The sequence below is a fragment of the Dasypus novemcinctus genome, chromosome 24, assembly GCF_030445035.2.
Source record: "Dasypus novemcinctus isolate mDasNov1 chromosome 24, mDasNov1.1.hap2, whole genome shotgun sequence".
In the NCBI taxonomy this organism is placed as follows: domain Eukaryota; kingdom Metazoa; phylum Chordata; class Mammalia; order Cingulata; family Dasypodidae; genus Dasypus; species Dasypus novemcinctus.
Window position 1 is genome coordinate 40,436,519 of NC_080696.1, and position 15,852 is coordinate 40,452,370.

Genomic DNA, 15,852 nt, shown 5'->3' on the forward strand with positions numbered 1-15,852 from the left:
TCATGGAGTTTATAATTAGAATACAGGTCACCAGAAAATAGAATGAGGGAGAAAATGGAAAGTTGAGGTTTAATCTGTGCATAATTGGTAAAAAGTTCATATAAATCTTTAGAAATGAATAGAAATGGTGAAAGCATATCACAGTGTTTGTAACTAGCAGAGCTATTATATGGATATGACAGTGGTTGAAAGGGAAAGTCTATGGGGTATAAGGGAACCTCTTATATTTTTTAATGTAACATTTTTTGTGATCTATGTATCTTTAACAAAAAGACAAGTAAATAAAATTTAAAAACTAAAAAAAAAAGGAAGGGAAAGTCTAAGGACATGTATACTACTGGAAGGAAAGCTAAAACATGGATCATAGTGAAACCTCATGTGAAATATAAGCATGTGTAATACTGCATATACAAGACTATTTTTACAGAATTCCAAGAGACGGAAACAGAATAGCAGCTATGTACGGCACAGGAATCACAGAGAGATTGAGAGGTGATTAATTTTTTTTTGTTTTTTGTTTATTATTATTATTATTGGAATAATGAAAATTGTCTAATAATGATGAAGTGGTAAATGCACAACTATGTGATTATACCAAATACCACTGACTGAACACTTTGGATGGATTTATGCTTTATTATTATGTAGTAATAAAATTGATTTGTTAAAAAAATGTAACATGGGACTGTATAACATAGCAAAACCTCATGTAAAATATGAATATGGGTAATAGTGCACATAAGACTATTTTTTTCTTTGAAACTGAACAAAGGTACATTAATGTTACAAGATGCTAATTCCAGGCAAAAATACAACCAAAACAAAATATGGACGCCAGTGTATACTAATATATTAATAATCCTCTATTAAGGGTAAAGAAAAAAAAGGAAATATACTAAGTGAAAGAAACTAGACAAAAGGAACTACATATTGTTTGACTCTATTTATACAAAATACAAATACTAATAAATTAGAAAGACGGAACTAGAATAGCAGCTATGTATGGCAGGTGAAGCATAGAGAAAGTGAGAGGAGATTATTAAGGGGTAGAGTTTTTTTTGTTTTCTGGGTTTTTAAATTATTATTATTACGGGTGGAATAATGAAAAAGCTATAATAATGACTGAAGTGATGAATGCACAACTATGTGATTATACCAAACATTGTACACTGTGGCTAGATTGTATGTTTTACTAATATGTGTTGATAAAACTGATAAAAAATTTAACATTGACATAAAAAATTACTAAGTAATAGTGCATGAAATAATTCAGTATAATTCTTTGTTTTGACTCCTTGGTTACAGTAAGCACAAACAAGATCTGGTCAAGTGGAATTCCACAAGAAAAGACACATTTTGCTTCTGTTTTCAATTCCCTAATAGAAACAAAACTTCCATTTTAAGGAATATTTAATATTGGTTCCTCAGTTGAGATCTTTAATGTGTCCCCTACTCTAATCAGACATCCCTAGAATCTCCAGCCATACAGAGGGTCCTCTCTACATAGAATTTTAAAGGCTTATCATATGCTAAGCTCTTTATATACATTATCTCATTATTATTATCCATTTCACAGGAGCAGAAACTGAAGGGTTAAATAATTTTTCCCAAATCATACAACTACAAAGTGCCAAAGTAGTTTGTATAGTGTCTCTCAATCTAATATCACGGATACATTCCATCTTTTCTTTTTTAAACAACTATTTTATTTTTACTTTTTCTAGGTACCGGACTGGGGATTGAACCCAAGACCTCATATGTGGTATGCTGGCACTCAACCACTTGAGCTACACTGGCGCCACATTCCATCTTGAGATAGCCTTAGGGAAATCTAGAAACATGTTCAAGATAAAGTTGTTGCCTTGATTTTCCTTGCCAGCATTTTTCCTACCTACCGCTTCTCACATGTTTTCTGACGTGCATAACTCAATTGTTCTGATTGAAAGTAAAAAGTTGGTCATCACAAATTGCATGAAGCCTTGTGAGCAAAATTCTTTAAAAGAGTAATCATCAATAGTATTAAACATGAGATTTGCAAAAAACAAACAAGAAAACCCGTTAACCAGCAGGCAGGGGATTCTGTTTTAGAACACTTCATAGATTTACAATAAGGACAGGGAAGTGGACTTGGCCCAATGGATAGGGCGTCCGCCTACCACATGGGAGGTCCACGGTTCAAACCTCAGGCCTCCTTGATCTGCGTGGAGCTGGCCCATGCGCAGTGCTGATGCGTGTAAGGAGTGCCCTGCCATGCAGGGGTGTCCCCCACATACGGGAGCCCCACACGCAAGAAGTGTGCCCCGTAAGGAGAGCCACCCAGCGCAAAAGAAAGTGCAGCCTGCCCAAGAATGGTGCTGCACACACGGAGAGCTGATGCAACAAAAAGAAATGCAGATTCCCAGTGCCACTGATAAGCTGATAAGGATAGAAGCGTTCACAGAAGAACACACAGCGAATAGACACAGAGAGGAGACAACTGGCGGGGGGGGGGGGGAGGGGAGAGACATAAATAAAAAAATAAATCTTTAAAAAAAATAAAATAAGGACAATTAATATCAGGGATTTGGGGCATTGTCCCTCTAAGGTGAATAAAGCACCCATAAGTAGACTAGGATACAATGCAAATTTTACCATTCTTACCTTACTCCAAGATTTTTAAGAAGAGACTCATCAAGAGAGGAAAGTAACGAGCCTGTGATTTTATTTTCTATGAAACAAATGGGAGAAAAAAAAGAAAATGAATCCAATATTTACAGCATATGCTTTCAATTTTGATTTGGATGAAACAGTTTACAGAGATCAACATTTACTGAGCACCCACTGCAAGCAATGGACTGTGCTAAAAACCAATTTTTTTGCTTCGTTACTTGTACAGTCTTAATTTTAACTGGATAACTATTCTGAAAGAGACATTTTTAAAAAATAAAATAGCTAAAACTTTAAAAATTATTTGTGTAAACTACTTCCAAGAAAAGAAAAGTCCAGCAGCTTAAAGCAAAGTGAAACCTGACTCCGGGTGGCATTTCCAGATCAGCAGCTTCCTTTTAAAATAGAATAGGTAGGGTTTGACATGGTGGTAGAGAAGGAAAAGTGTATTGTTCTAAGAATTCTCAGGTCAAAACCATAGCCAGAAAGGTGCCCAAAGTGTAGATTTATTGCTAAAACTTCTGTGGAAAGCACACAAGAGTCTGTGTTTTAAAAGACTTCATATAAAAAATAAAAGGCTTTATATATATATATATATGTATATATATACACACACACACACACATTTTTTTTTCCCCTTTCTCTTTCTATATACTTAATTTTAGTCCTTCCTGACCTCAGACTAAAACTCTGGACTGTTGTTTTTTTTTAGGAGGTATCGGACACTGAACCAGGAACCTTGTACATGCAAAGCAGGCACTCAACCACTGAGCTACACCTGCTCTGCTAAAGATATATATATTTTTTAGGAGGTACTGGGAATTGAACTTAGGACGTTAGCACTCAACCACTGAGCTATATCTGCTCCCCTGGACTATTTTCAAACAAATAAAAATCTTTCTAAAGGTAACAGAAAATGAAACAATAATTGTGAAAAAAAAAAAAAAGGCATTTTTTGGTTATTTTTCTATCATATAAATAATTACTCAGTGTAAAAATCCAAACAGTACAAAAATTTATAAGGAGTTATTACTATTGCTTTCAGTCATTTTTAAGTGTTTGGCTATAACCAATAATTAGAAGAATGATCTTGGATATATTTATTTGGACACTTGTCCAATTATACCAGTAAATCCCTGTAGGTAAAATTCCTGTAAGTCAAAAGGTATTGTGAAACTGTTCATTAACATGAGTGAGCCATGAGTGTACTGACATGTATACTAACTTTATTGAACTACCCATTTTCCTTATTATCAATCTTTTAAGTCTTTTCCAATCTAAAGCAACAACTGATACTTCTTTAATTACACAGGCTGGTTATGGATAGTCTGTTCTTGGGTTTTGCTCACTTTTCTTTTGGGGTGTTACTTTTCCCTTGGTTCTAACTTGGTTTATGTTTCCCAGTGGTTTTTAATAAGAATACTTGTTAGGGTATAGCTGGCATGAATTCTGGAGTTTGTCAAAGACTGAGTTTAGGATCCAGTTCTGCTTTTTTTCTAGCTGTGTCCTTTTGTCAAGTTACTTAACATCTTTGGGCCTCAAACACCTCATCTGTGGAAAAAAAAAAAAAAAGAACTAAAAAGAAAAAAATGTGGGTTACAGCAAATACATTCCAAGGTTCTTGTGAGGCTGTATTCCATAATGAAGAAAGGGACCCAGCACCTTGTGCTTGGTTTTTAGCCACTGCAAACATGTGTCTTTTGGCTAGCACTAGCTTGCAGGGTTAAGAGAACCCAGGACAACCTGGAGGCTGATGAATTAATCCACAGATCACTGAAACAAAGCCAACAACACAGCCTAGTAATCACATTTTGGAGACAGAAAAGAAAATATTACTTCACCACCATGCTACTCAAAGATAAGTTCCCAAAAAAAAGATAGTTCTAAAGTTCCATCCCTGCAATAGAGGAAAACAAAAGGGTGGGGGGAGGAAAAAATGGAAGCAGAATTTGTTAAGCTATCTTTAGGTCCAGAGCCACTAAAGGTCCTCTAACCACAGTCCCCAGACTAGGCAAACAGGGCTCCACCCCACTGCAAAACCAAACCACCGAAGATTCACCTTCCTCTTGACTTCTCAGAGGAAAAGGCTGGGTTAAGTTTCACACTCACCACATGAAGTTGAGTAGATTTAAAACGGAAGGATGCTTGAACTTGAGCCAATAAAACTCGAAACCTAAAAGTCTGCTGCTCCTGAACTCTCCCTTTGAGAAAGACTCACTGAAGTACAAACCTCCCCATGTGATGTGGCCAAAATGGGGGCTCTTGGTGGTTCAGTGGTCAACTGGGCAAAACGAGCGATCGGAATGAGCAAGGAAACTGCTTTTGATCCTTGATCCTTATCAAGTTCTACAAGTACAGCCAACAAACATCGAGCCTTATTGGGATGCTACAGCAGGCTCTGGGGAATTCGAAGATTAACAAAACAAGCTCCCTCCTCTTTAGGAGAACCCGGAATTCAGCGGGAGGAAAACGAAACTCAAAAGCCTCAAAACATACTAACATGGCCAGTGTTCAAGGAGCTGCGGTAGCACCGGGATCCGTGGAGCCTCCGAAGCCCGAATGACAGCAGACTTCAGACCAAGGTCTAAGGTTCTTCCCCCTTAAAAAGGGACCCGAGTCTCGCCCGCCCGGCGCTGGGGTGGCGAGTTCCTCGCCCTTCTCAGGGTCGCAGTCCCCAGAGCCTGCTTTCTTCCACGTGTCTCCAAACCCACTCGCCCCCATCTCTCCTTCCTGCACCTCAGAGCATCTTTCCCGGGCGCCTCCCGCCTCAGGCCCATCCTTCCGAGGCTCCCCTCGCCACCTCGGGGCGCTGTTCTCAGCCCCGGGTCTCCCCTCCCCGGCGCCCCCGGTCTCAGATCCACCCCCTCGGAGTGCCTCCCGCGGCAAGCCTCCCTTCTCCCTTCAGGCCGCCCTCCTCTGAGGGCCCCTGCCCACGGCCTCAGGCGCCCTCTCCTCAGCCCGGGCCGGTCCCCCCGTTACCTCGGAAGCGGTCCAGCAGCCCGGACTCACTGAAGCCGCAGTTACTTAGGAAGACGCACACCTGCTCCGGGTCCCAGGTCTCATGGTCGGGGTGGAGTTTGGGGTCCGGGGACCTCGCTGCTGCTGCGGAAGGAGTGTGTGGCGGGGATCTTGGGCTGCCATCGCATCGAGGCCGCTTAGAGGGCTGCTCGGAGTCTGCCCGCGACATGGTCGCAGCCGGCACCCCGGGCTGCACAGTGAAGAACAGCGGCGCCTGGCCCGCGCGCAGGCGCACTAAAAGCTCAGTCCCGGGACTTTCCCAGGAGCGCCAGCCGACTCTCTGCGCAGGCGTAATAGAAGTCCAGTCGCCCTCAACCCCTCCCGGACGGTTACTAGAAAGGGTGGGACTGAGAAGCGGAACTGGGGGTGGTGGGGTGGACTTTGCTGAAGGCGGTAAGGGGGCGGGGAAAGAGCATGCTGGGATTTGGTGGGGGTCTGGCCACTCTCAGGCTCTTCTGGTGAGTTGAGGATTCTCCAACAAATGAGTACTCCCGGCGTCCCCTTAAGCTGAGTTCCAGAGACCGGAAACCTAAAAGACCATCAGGCTGCCAGGCCAGAGAACAATGGGCTAGGAGTTGGACTGCAAGACTGCCATGAGGATACCTTACATTTCACAAGGTCCACAGTATTGCTCAATTACTAGAGTGCCCTTGGGATGCCTATCCACGAAAACAACCTCCTCTCTTCAGATTTCCATGAGGAGCAGATTTCAAACTTCTCCTCTCCAAATGGAGACATATCCCTAGAAAGGAGAATCTCCACTCTTCTCTCCATCCCAACTCCCTACCCAGAGGAAGTGGCCAATCTGATAACTTAAAATTTAACTTCAAGGACTTTTACTACCTGGTGGTATCAGCATGTGAAAATGACAGACATCTCCCCCTTACTTCAGCCGCTCTGAGGAGGGCCCATGCAAGCTTCCCTATAAATCGTGATCCGTTCAATTGACAGGCAAAAGGATGGCAACTAAGCCAATCCACCTTCCCGCCATAGACCCATTTAGGAGATACAGGATGAATGAGACAGATAAGTTTATTATCAAGCAGTATGAACTTGTAGTCTAGTGGGAGCCAAAAGATTACTAACGCTTATAAAAGTCTTACCGTATGTCAGACGTTATTCTAGGAGTTTTACAAATATTAATTCACTTAATTATCACAATTACCTTTTGATAAGGGAAACTGAAGCACGGAGAGATAAGTAATTTGCCCAAGGTTACACAGCTAGCAAGTGATTCAAATCAAGCAATCTAGCTCCACCATCCATGCTCTTAATAACTTGTCAACAATTGCTTTTAATGAGGGTTTTGATATAAAATTAATTTATAATAACTAAAAGTTTTCCAGTGTGCCCTTTACCCATAGTCCTATGTGGGAAAGCATATGTATTTACCCTCTACCTGTACAGAAAGCCAGGCCCAGAAAAACATGCCCTTAAGCACCAGAATAATTTATAAAAAGACCTGACAGTGCCAAGATGTATAAAACTGAAACAAAGCGTTTTAGATTTATGTGAAAGATTTATATTTCAAGTTGGAAATGGCTGGTTTTAAAATGAGAGTTTATCCACGTTCCAGCGGTAGCAAAACAGCCACGGCAGGAGTTGGAAGGCCTCGTCCCTCGGGACCGCGGGGAACTGCCCGCATCGGGACTGCTGGGCGGTGGGCATGAGGAGAGAGCCCCTCTTCCCACGGGGGCCGCGCAGGGCTGCGTGGTGGTGCTTCGAGGGCTTTCTTCCCTAAGTGTGAGCGGAGGACTTTGGGTTCCTTCCCCAGTCCAAGGTTACAGGACTGGTGACACAATCAACTGCATAAAACAAGAGTCCTTCATGAAAATGGACCTTTTTCTACAGTGAGAAGGGAACTCTTAGTACTAGATTGAGGGTGAAAGCCTCATCTGTGTCTTGTTTTCCTTGCATGTTTGATCTGTTTGGATTCTGGGAATTCTAAGGTCCAAAATTGCATGATGGGAGCTATTGATGTCTCCAAATGGAACAAGCCTTGAATTGATCAACCTCATAATGAAATACATTCTTCAGTATTTTGGGTGATGTCCAAGTCCAGTGGGATAAGATATAGAACTCAGTGTTGGGCTTATTTGGTTGTGAATGAAAACCCAGAGGAAGTCAGTTATCAATTGAACTATTTACAATGCAGCCACTGGAGTTAGTGAACTTGAAAGATGTAATTATAGACTTCACTCAAGAAGAATGGGCCTTGCTGGACACATCTCAGAGAAAGCTGTTCAGAGATGTGATGCTGGAGAATATCATCATCTGATCTCAGTGGGACATCAGTTCTGCAAATCAGATGTACTTTCCCAGTTGGAGCAAGGAGGGGAACTGTGGAGAGAAGGAAATGGATTTCTCCAAAGTGAGAATTCAGTTCTTCCAGGCAGAGAAAGTTGTCTTAAAAAATTAATGCTCTCCATGCAGCGTATCTGCAGGAAAAACACATCTACTGTCATGTCATTGCATGGGACATGACTCCTGGAGATGAGCCTCCCTGGCACTGAGGGATTACTACCAGGCACCAACTAGCAATGCAACTGGAAAAAGACATTGGCCAAAACGGGGAAAGGGTAAAGACAAATGAGTTTGTATGGCTAAGAGACTTAAAAAGTGAAGGGGGTCATTCCAGATGTTTTGTTTATGCACACCTCTGAAGGATCTCATTGACTGCCAAATTAGATACTGCCTCAAATAGTGGAGGCATTCAGAACTACAGGTAGGGCGGACAAATCAGGAGTTTGGTGCCCTGCCAGTGGGCCCTACCTAGGAACTTATGCTCCCGAGTGTGACAGAGTTGGACCCAGTTTTGGTTTCCTTACACATGGCTCTTCTGCCCCTTTCTGTTTGGCAGAGTCTGTTTGCTAGAGTTGATGGTGTATGTCCAAGAGACTTAAATCTTTGTTCTGTCCATGTGCCACCTCAGCCCTGACTCTCAATGGAGTTGCAACCCCTACTCTCTAGTTCATTAGGGTTCCCCAGGACAACTAAAAAGGAGATGATGATGGACAACAAGCGTCCCAAAGAACATAGAGTCTGCAACTGCAAGCAAGATAGTCCTATCCGTCTGCACCATAGGATCTAAGCCCCCTCTCAAATAGAGGTGGAGTAGGCATCACCATACCAGATTCCTTAAGATTGGGGAATGAATGATGGACTACAGTAGACTTCTTGGTATTCTAGTATAGACTTATTGTGATTCTAACAATGGAAGTACTTTTATCATTGATGGGAGGCAGTGGCCACTGGAGGTTCTGAGAGGAGGGAGAGGGAAAACCAGGTGTAATATAGGGACATTTTCAGGACTTGGGAATTGTCCTGAATGACACTGCAATGACAGATACAAGCCATTATATATCTTGTCAAACTTACAGAATAGCGCAGGAGAGAATGTAAGCCACAACGTAAACTATAATCCATTCTTAGTGACAATGCTCCAAAATGCGTTCATCAATTATATCAAATGTACCTCACTAATGAAGGTTGTTAATGTGGACAAATGTGGAAGGGGTTGGGAGAAGGGTATATGGGAATCCCTTTTATTTTATATGTAACATTTATGTAATCGAAGTATTTCTTTAAAAATTAAAAACTGTATTTAAAAAAAATAAAAAATAAAAAAATAAAATGAGAGTTTATAAGACTTGTGGGAAAATTTGTCCCACACAAGGTTTCCTGGGTAATAGAAAGTGATATAGGGAAGCAGATGTGGCTCAAGTGATAAGGCCTCTGCCTAGCATATGGGAGGACCGGGGTTTGATCCCTGGGGCCTCCTGCTGAAAAAGAGGAAGAGGAAGCGTGCCTGCGTGGTGAGTCAGTGCCCATGTGGGTGCCTGCACAGTGAGCCAAGTGCCCATGCAAGTGCCCATGTGGCTAGCCGAGTGCCCTTGTGGTAAGCCAAGTGCGCGTGTGGTGAACCAGTGCCCACGCAACAAGCTGAGTGCCCGTGCAAGTGCCTGTGTGGTGAGCCAAGTGCCCACATAGTGAGCTGAGTGTCCATGTGGGTGCCTGCTCAGCGAGCCTAGTGCCCACACGGTGAGCTAGTGCCCATGCAAGTGAGTCATGCAGCAAGATGATGACACAACAAAAGAGAGACAAAGGGGAGAGTCAAGGTGAAGCATAGCAGACCAAGAACTGAGGTGGCACAAATGACAGGGAAACTCTCTCCACATCAGAAGTCCCCAGGGTCGAATCCGGATGAGTCTTAGAAGAGAAAGATAAGAAGAGAAGACAGAAAAAGAAATAGATACAGAAGATCACACAGCAAATGGACATAGCAAAAACAGCATGGAAGGGGTGGGGGCAAAAAAAAAATGATATAAGCAGGATTTTAAGTTTAATCAATTGGATTTGTTCGAGGCAGTTGCTTTTGAGAACTTTTTTCCGTGTATTTGTGTTTGCTTGTTTAAAAATATAATTCCTTGTTGTCCTCCTAATCCCCTACTTTCTAGGGGTTCTTGATTTTGCACAGGGTGATAACCTGCTCAAGGTCATATGAGTGGCAGAGTCAGGATTCAAAACTAGTGCTGACTGCAAAGCTTCTTCCCCCTTGGCCATTTCACTTAACTTCGTTCACAGTCCTGGTAATCCTGTCTATTTAGTAATTTCACAAACTGGGAACAAATACCTACTAGATGCAGGCCCTGTGCTCTGCCCGTAGAGAGAGAAATGACAGCTCAAGCTCTTCCCTTCTGAAGTCAATTATGCCACAGTTAGGACTAGAAAAGACGATAAGCTCAATTAATTTAAGGCCCTCTGCCACTGACTTTGAATATACACAGTAATTTCCCATGACCTTCTAGCTACTTTCCGTGCCCCCAGCTGAGCTGGGCAATTGTATTTCTGGCAGCATTAGCCTTGTGGTTTTCAGTCTCTCCACAGCGTCCTCTTTGACTAGTGCTGCCAGTTCTAAGTGCTGGCTTGACTTTACTTCCTCTTCATCCTTTTCTGAGTCTAGCCTTCTCAAGACATTTTTCTTATTCACCATCTGCCTGACTCCCAAAACCCAGCCAAAATTCTTTAAAAATTAAGCAAAAAACACTATATTGATTTCCTTGTCCAGGAAGATAAAAATAATGCCCAAGAAAGAAAATTTAGAAAATGTAATGGGTTTATGTTAAATATATGTCCCAGAAACTTAAGTCTTCCAGCTGTTAATATGCCAGCTGAGCCCTGACTCTCAGTGGAGTTGCAGCCAACACCTCTCCAGTTCATCAGACTCAACCAGGACAACTAACAAAACGTAAATGATGGGCACCTATCCCCAAAAACAGTATCTACAACTGCAAGCAAGACAGTTCCATCCATCTGCCCCATGGGATCTAAGCTCCCTCTCAATCAGAAGTAGAGTGGGCATCACCATCCCAAAATCCTCAAGACTGAGGAATGAACAAATATAAAGGGGTGCGATCTATGTATCTTTTTAAATTAAATAAAAAATATATTAATTAATATATATATAAGGGAGAATGCAACTATGAACTAAAGTAGACTTACTATTATTCTAGTAATGGAAGAACTTGTAACATTGATATAAAGACAATGGGGGAAGTGGACTTGGCCCAATGGATAGGGCATCCACCCTCAACATGGGAGGTCCATGGTTCAAATCCCGGGCCTCCTTGACCCGTGTGGAGCTGGCCCATGCGCAGTGCTGATGTGTCCAAGGAGCACCCTGCCACGCAGGGGTGCCCCCCGCATAGGAAGCCCCACGCCCAAGGAATGCACCCAGTAGGGAGAGCTGCCCAGTGCGAAAGAAAGTGCAGCCTGCCCAGGAATGGCGCCGCACACACGGAGAGCTGACACAGCAAGATGACGCAACAAAAAGAAACACAGATTCCTGGTGCCGCTGATAAGGATAGAAGGGATCACGGAAGAACACACAGCGAATGGACACGGAGAGCAGACAACTGGGGGTGGGGGGGCTGAGAAATTAAAAAAATAAAGACAGTGGTCACCAGAGGTTCTGAGGGGAGAGAGAGGGAAAAATAGGTGTAACATGGGGAATTTTGGGGACATTGGAATTATTCTGCATGACAGGGCAATGACTTTATCATTGGACCCTCCTAGGGGATTGATGGGTGGGATAATCAAAACAGCAAACAGCTGGAACACCTCCCATGCCATTAGCAAAGGGACAGAATAATTTGTGGTTTAAAATGCAAGAGGCAAGCTCTCTTGCTCTATTGCCTTTGCCCTGTCCGGTGCCAGTCCTGGAGCCAGTTTGTGTGCCTCTTCCTGCCTTCTGCACCCTGCTCTCACTGTTTTTCCCCTGCCATCATGGCTCTGCGTAAAATTTGGGCATTTATTATCTATATTGGAGAACTGTAGTCTGTAAATCAGCCCACTTTATCACTTTTCAGCCCCTTCCTCTCTTACTTGGGACCCATGATCTCTTCCCATTTCTCTTCCCTCCCTCCCTTAGTAAATTATTGGCCTAACTCACCCAATGTGCTCTTGAAATTAATTTCTGCAGCATAGTCAAACACCTAGACAAAATCTGTTTACAGTACTGGGAGTTGAACCCTGGACCTCATACACGTGAAGAATACACTCAACCACTGAGCTCTACCTGCTCCTAAAAGCCACTCTCAGTTCATATTTCAAACATAACTATGGCTTCTAAATTCAAATGGTAGTTGCATCAGCCAGAATGTCTTATTCCAACATAGATTTAATTGGGAGTTCCTGAGCTACAACAAAAAGGGGATTTGCAATTGTTATGGTTAGCACAGCCTAAAGCCATTAGAAGAGCTTTAGGAAGAAGTTGGTACTGTGGACAGACCTTGGATCTCCGATAAGATTACTCAGCCATTTGACCAGTCACCCCAGAAGTCCATATTACCTTTTCACTTCTAACTACATGAAGCAATAAATTTCCTTAGTTTTTAAACCAGTGCAAATTGTTTTTTTTCTTATTTGTAGCTGAAAGTCATTCTGATATACTCCACAATTCCAGCATCCAACAAGGTTCTATTGTAGATACCCAGTGTTATCTGGTTGATTTCTCTCTTGCAGTGTCACTTGTATCCATTCTAATCTAGTCTGTTCTTCATCACTTCATGCCCTACTGTTTCATCCTATCACAACAAATGAAGACAAACAGCAAACAGTGGAGGGGCGGGGGGTGGAATAAATAAATTAATCTTTTAAAAAAATCTCCTTTCCTCTGAGAAATTCCCTGTCACTCACCAAGTAGACCTGCAATTAATACTTTTGTGCTATGCCATCTCCACTCCCTAAGTTGAAAGCCTAAGTTTGGACATTCTTAGTAGTTCTGAACCTTTGGGCCCCAGGCCTCTGACAGGCCATGGAGTCAGTTATTATAAGATGCCCCTGCACCTATATGGATATCATTCAAAATACAGTTTCACACATAGTTGTATGTTTCTCCACTCAGAATGTGCTGTTATTATTAACAAAGTTTGTAATGATTCAAGTGTTAAAGAAACCTTTGATCATTGGGGATTTTTAAATATTTCTTTCTCAAAGTTAAATATGTTTGCATAGTGATTCTTTTTTGTTAAAAAAAAAAAAAATTGAGGAAAGCAGACTTGGCCCAATGGATAAGGCATCTGCCTACCACATGGGAGGTCCACGATTCAAACCCCGGGCCTCCTTGACCCGTGTGGAGCTGGCCCATGTGCAGTGCTGATGCATGCAAGGAGTGCCCTGCCATACAGGGGTGTCCCCCACATAGGGGAGCCCCACGTGCATGGAGTGCACCCCGTAGGGAGACCTGCCCAGCACGAAAGAAAGTGCAGCCTGCCCAAGAATGGCGCCACACACACAGAGAGCTGACACAACAAGATGATGCAACAAAAAGAAGCAGATTCCCAGTGCCACTGATAAGGATAGAAGCGGTCACAGAAGAACACACAGTGAATGGACACAAGAGAGCAGACAACTGGGGGGGGGAGCGAAGGGGAGAGAAATAAATAAAAAATAAATCTTAAAAAATACTATAAATGAATAAGTAAATCATCATTTATTAAAAAAGATGCTTTTATTTACATTTTATATAAGACTGAAGAAAACTCAATTATCCATATTAAAACATAGTATCACATAGTTGGGATGGCTGCAAGAAAATGAAGTTTCCCTATCTAATGTGCTTTAAGTACTAGGGAGGAAACTGGGACTAGAGTCTAAGGAGAGTTTTCCTTGAAGGAAAAGACCCTGTTCCTTGTGGAAGTGGTTAAGGTAGCACAAGCCTTCTGAAGTGGGAAGCTTAGGGAAGGCACAATGAAAGCAAGAAATGTTGGGCTCCCAGGAGGCAGTTTTGAAGAGAAGGTTGAGAATAGAAGGAACAAGGAGAGTCATCAAGATTGAGTGAAGGTGGGAGCAGATGTGGCTGAAGGTGTGGAGCACCTGCTTCCCACAAGAGAGGTCCCAGGTTTGGTCCCTGTTGCCTCCTAAAAACAAACAACAAGCGAACAAATGGAAAAAAACAACTCAGAGGTGCTGATGTGGCTCAGTGGTTGAGTGCCGGCTTCCCATATATGAGGTCCCGGGTTCAATCTCTGGCCCCAGTACCTGAAAAAAAAAAGATTGAGTGAAGGGAGAAAGGGGAAATATTGGCACTTGGGCTACTTACCCCACTCCCAAAAAAGTTTGTTGTAACATTTTTGATGGAAATCTTTAACAAGCTGAGTTTCTTCTGTGTGTGTGATGGGAGTAGGAAGTCCTGCTCCAAAACAGAGATACAGGATGCTTCACAGGGAAGAGGAAGAAGCTTGAGGAAGAAGATAGCATGGAACCTTCCAGAATAGTAGAGATACTTGTGGGACTCTGATTTACAACCACTGCCCAAGACAAATATAAAAAAATACAGTTTAGAATGCCCATGAAAAAAATTGAGCTGTTGAAACCAGACTACTTGGGTTTGAATCCTAGTACATTCAGTTGTGGCTTTGGGCAAGCTACTTAAAATCTTTGAGCCTTGAGTTCCTCTTCTGTAGAAGAGAGATTAATAGTTTTATTATAGGGTGTATTAGTCAGGGTTCTCTAGGGAAAGAGAATCACCAGGAGATATCTGACAATAGTATGCAATTTTAAAAGAGTCTCTCAAGTGATCGTGGGGATGCACAAGTCCAGGTTCTGCAAGGCAGACTGCAAACCAGGGCTCTGGTGAAAGTCCAATGATGGTCCTCGATGAGTTTCCAGGAGCTGCTAGCAGTCCAAAGACAAGCTGGGAAATCACTTCTCCTTTTTAATTCTCTCTAATGCTGAAATCACTTCCCCACCCCCATCCCCTTTTTATTTCACTTCCCCTTTCATGGCATTCAACTGATGGGAAAAAGTATCACTCATTACTGACGGCAATCTCCCTAGATGTAATCAGAAAGCTATGCAATAAAGTCACTGGTGACTAAAGTTCATAAATGTCCTTGTATTGCAATTAGCCCAGTCTTTATTTGACCAAACAACTGGCACAATTATGTGGCCTAGTTGACAAAGAGCCTAACCATCACAGTCCAGCACTTATCAGCTTGGCAACTGTATACATTACCTGAAACCATACTTAGTCTCTAAGTAAAAACAATAACAGTCATGCATGTATATACATTTCTGCCTAACGATGTGCAACGTTCCTATGCACAGCTGGAAATGCATTAATTCCCTACAAAATAGGGTGCAAGTCCTTAGGTGATTTTCACTCTTAAACTTGACATCCTTAAATATTATGACATGAACCTAATACAACTTGTCATATGATGGGGGAAAGATTGGGGAAGAAAACAAAGACATTCATTTTGTGTACATATACTATCATATTCATAATGAAACAAGGAAGAAAGATTCATGACTATTACAGTCCTTGTTTCTGTAACTGGTCACATGGTTGAAGTTCATATTTATCACCACCTCCTTCCACTACCCATTCCATGTTCCCATTACCCCCAGCAAGCACTTTAACTGACCATGATTCTTTGCCTGGTGGGGTGACCCAAACTTTCATTCCTGAAGATTCTGGGCCATTGTTAGTCCTGCTTGGATTGGGTTGTTGCAATTTTCCATTGACTTTAATCACAGGGCATGGCAGTACTAGGAGATGCACTAGAGGATTTTCTAAATTCCAGGCAAACTCTTTACTCCCATGATGTAGATGCAGCCCTATTTCCCCTTGACAGTCAGGATCAACCACTCCAGCCAGAACAGTAATTCCCTTCTTTACCTGTT

The 15,852-nt window shown here is 42.4% G+C and overlaps 1 protein-coding gene across 1 annotated transcript in view; it reads right to left on the bottom strand.

The window, feature by feature from the left end:
• Positions 1 to 6,020, bottom strand: part of SAMHD1 (SAM and HD domain containing deoxynucleoside triphosphate triphosphohydrolase 1) — a 71,695-nt gene extending 65,675 nt beyond the window's left edge. The window contains exons 1-2 of the mRNA XM_004466604.4: positions 5,626 to 6,020; positions 2,641 to 2,707 (exon numbers count right to left, since the gene is read on the bottom strand). Coding sequence (XP_004466661.1) covers positions 2,641 to 2,707; positions 5,626 to 5,833 — 275 coding nt within the window. The 5' untranslated portion in view covers positions 5,834 to 6,020. The remainder of the gene's footprint in view (positions 1 to 2,640; positions 2,708 to 5,625) is intronic.
• Between the last annotated feature and the right edge of the window lie 9,832 nt (positions 6,021 to 15,852).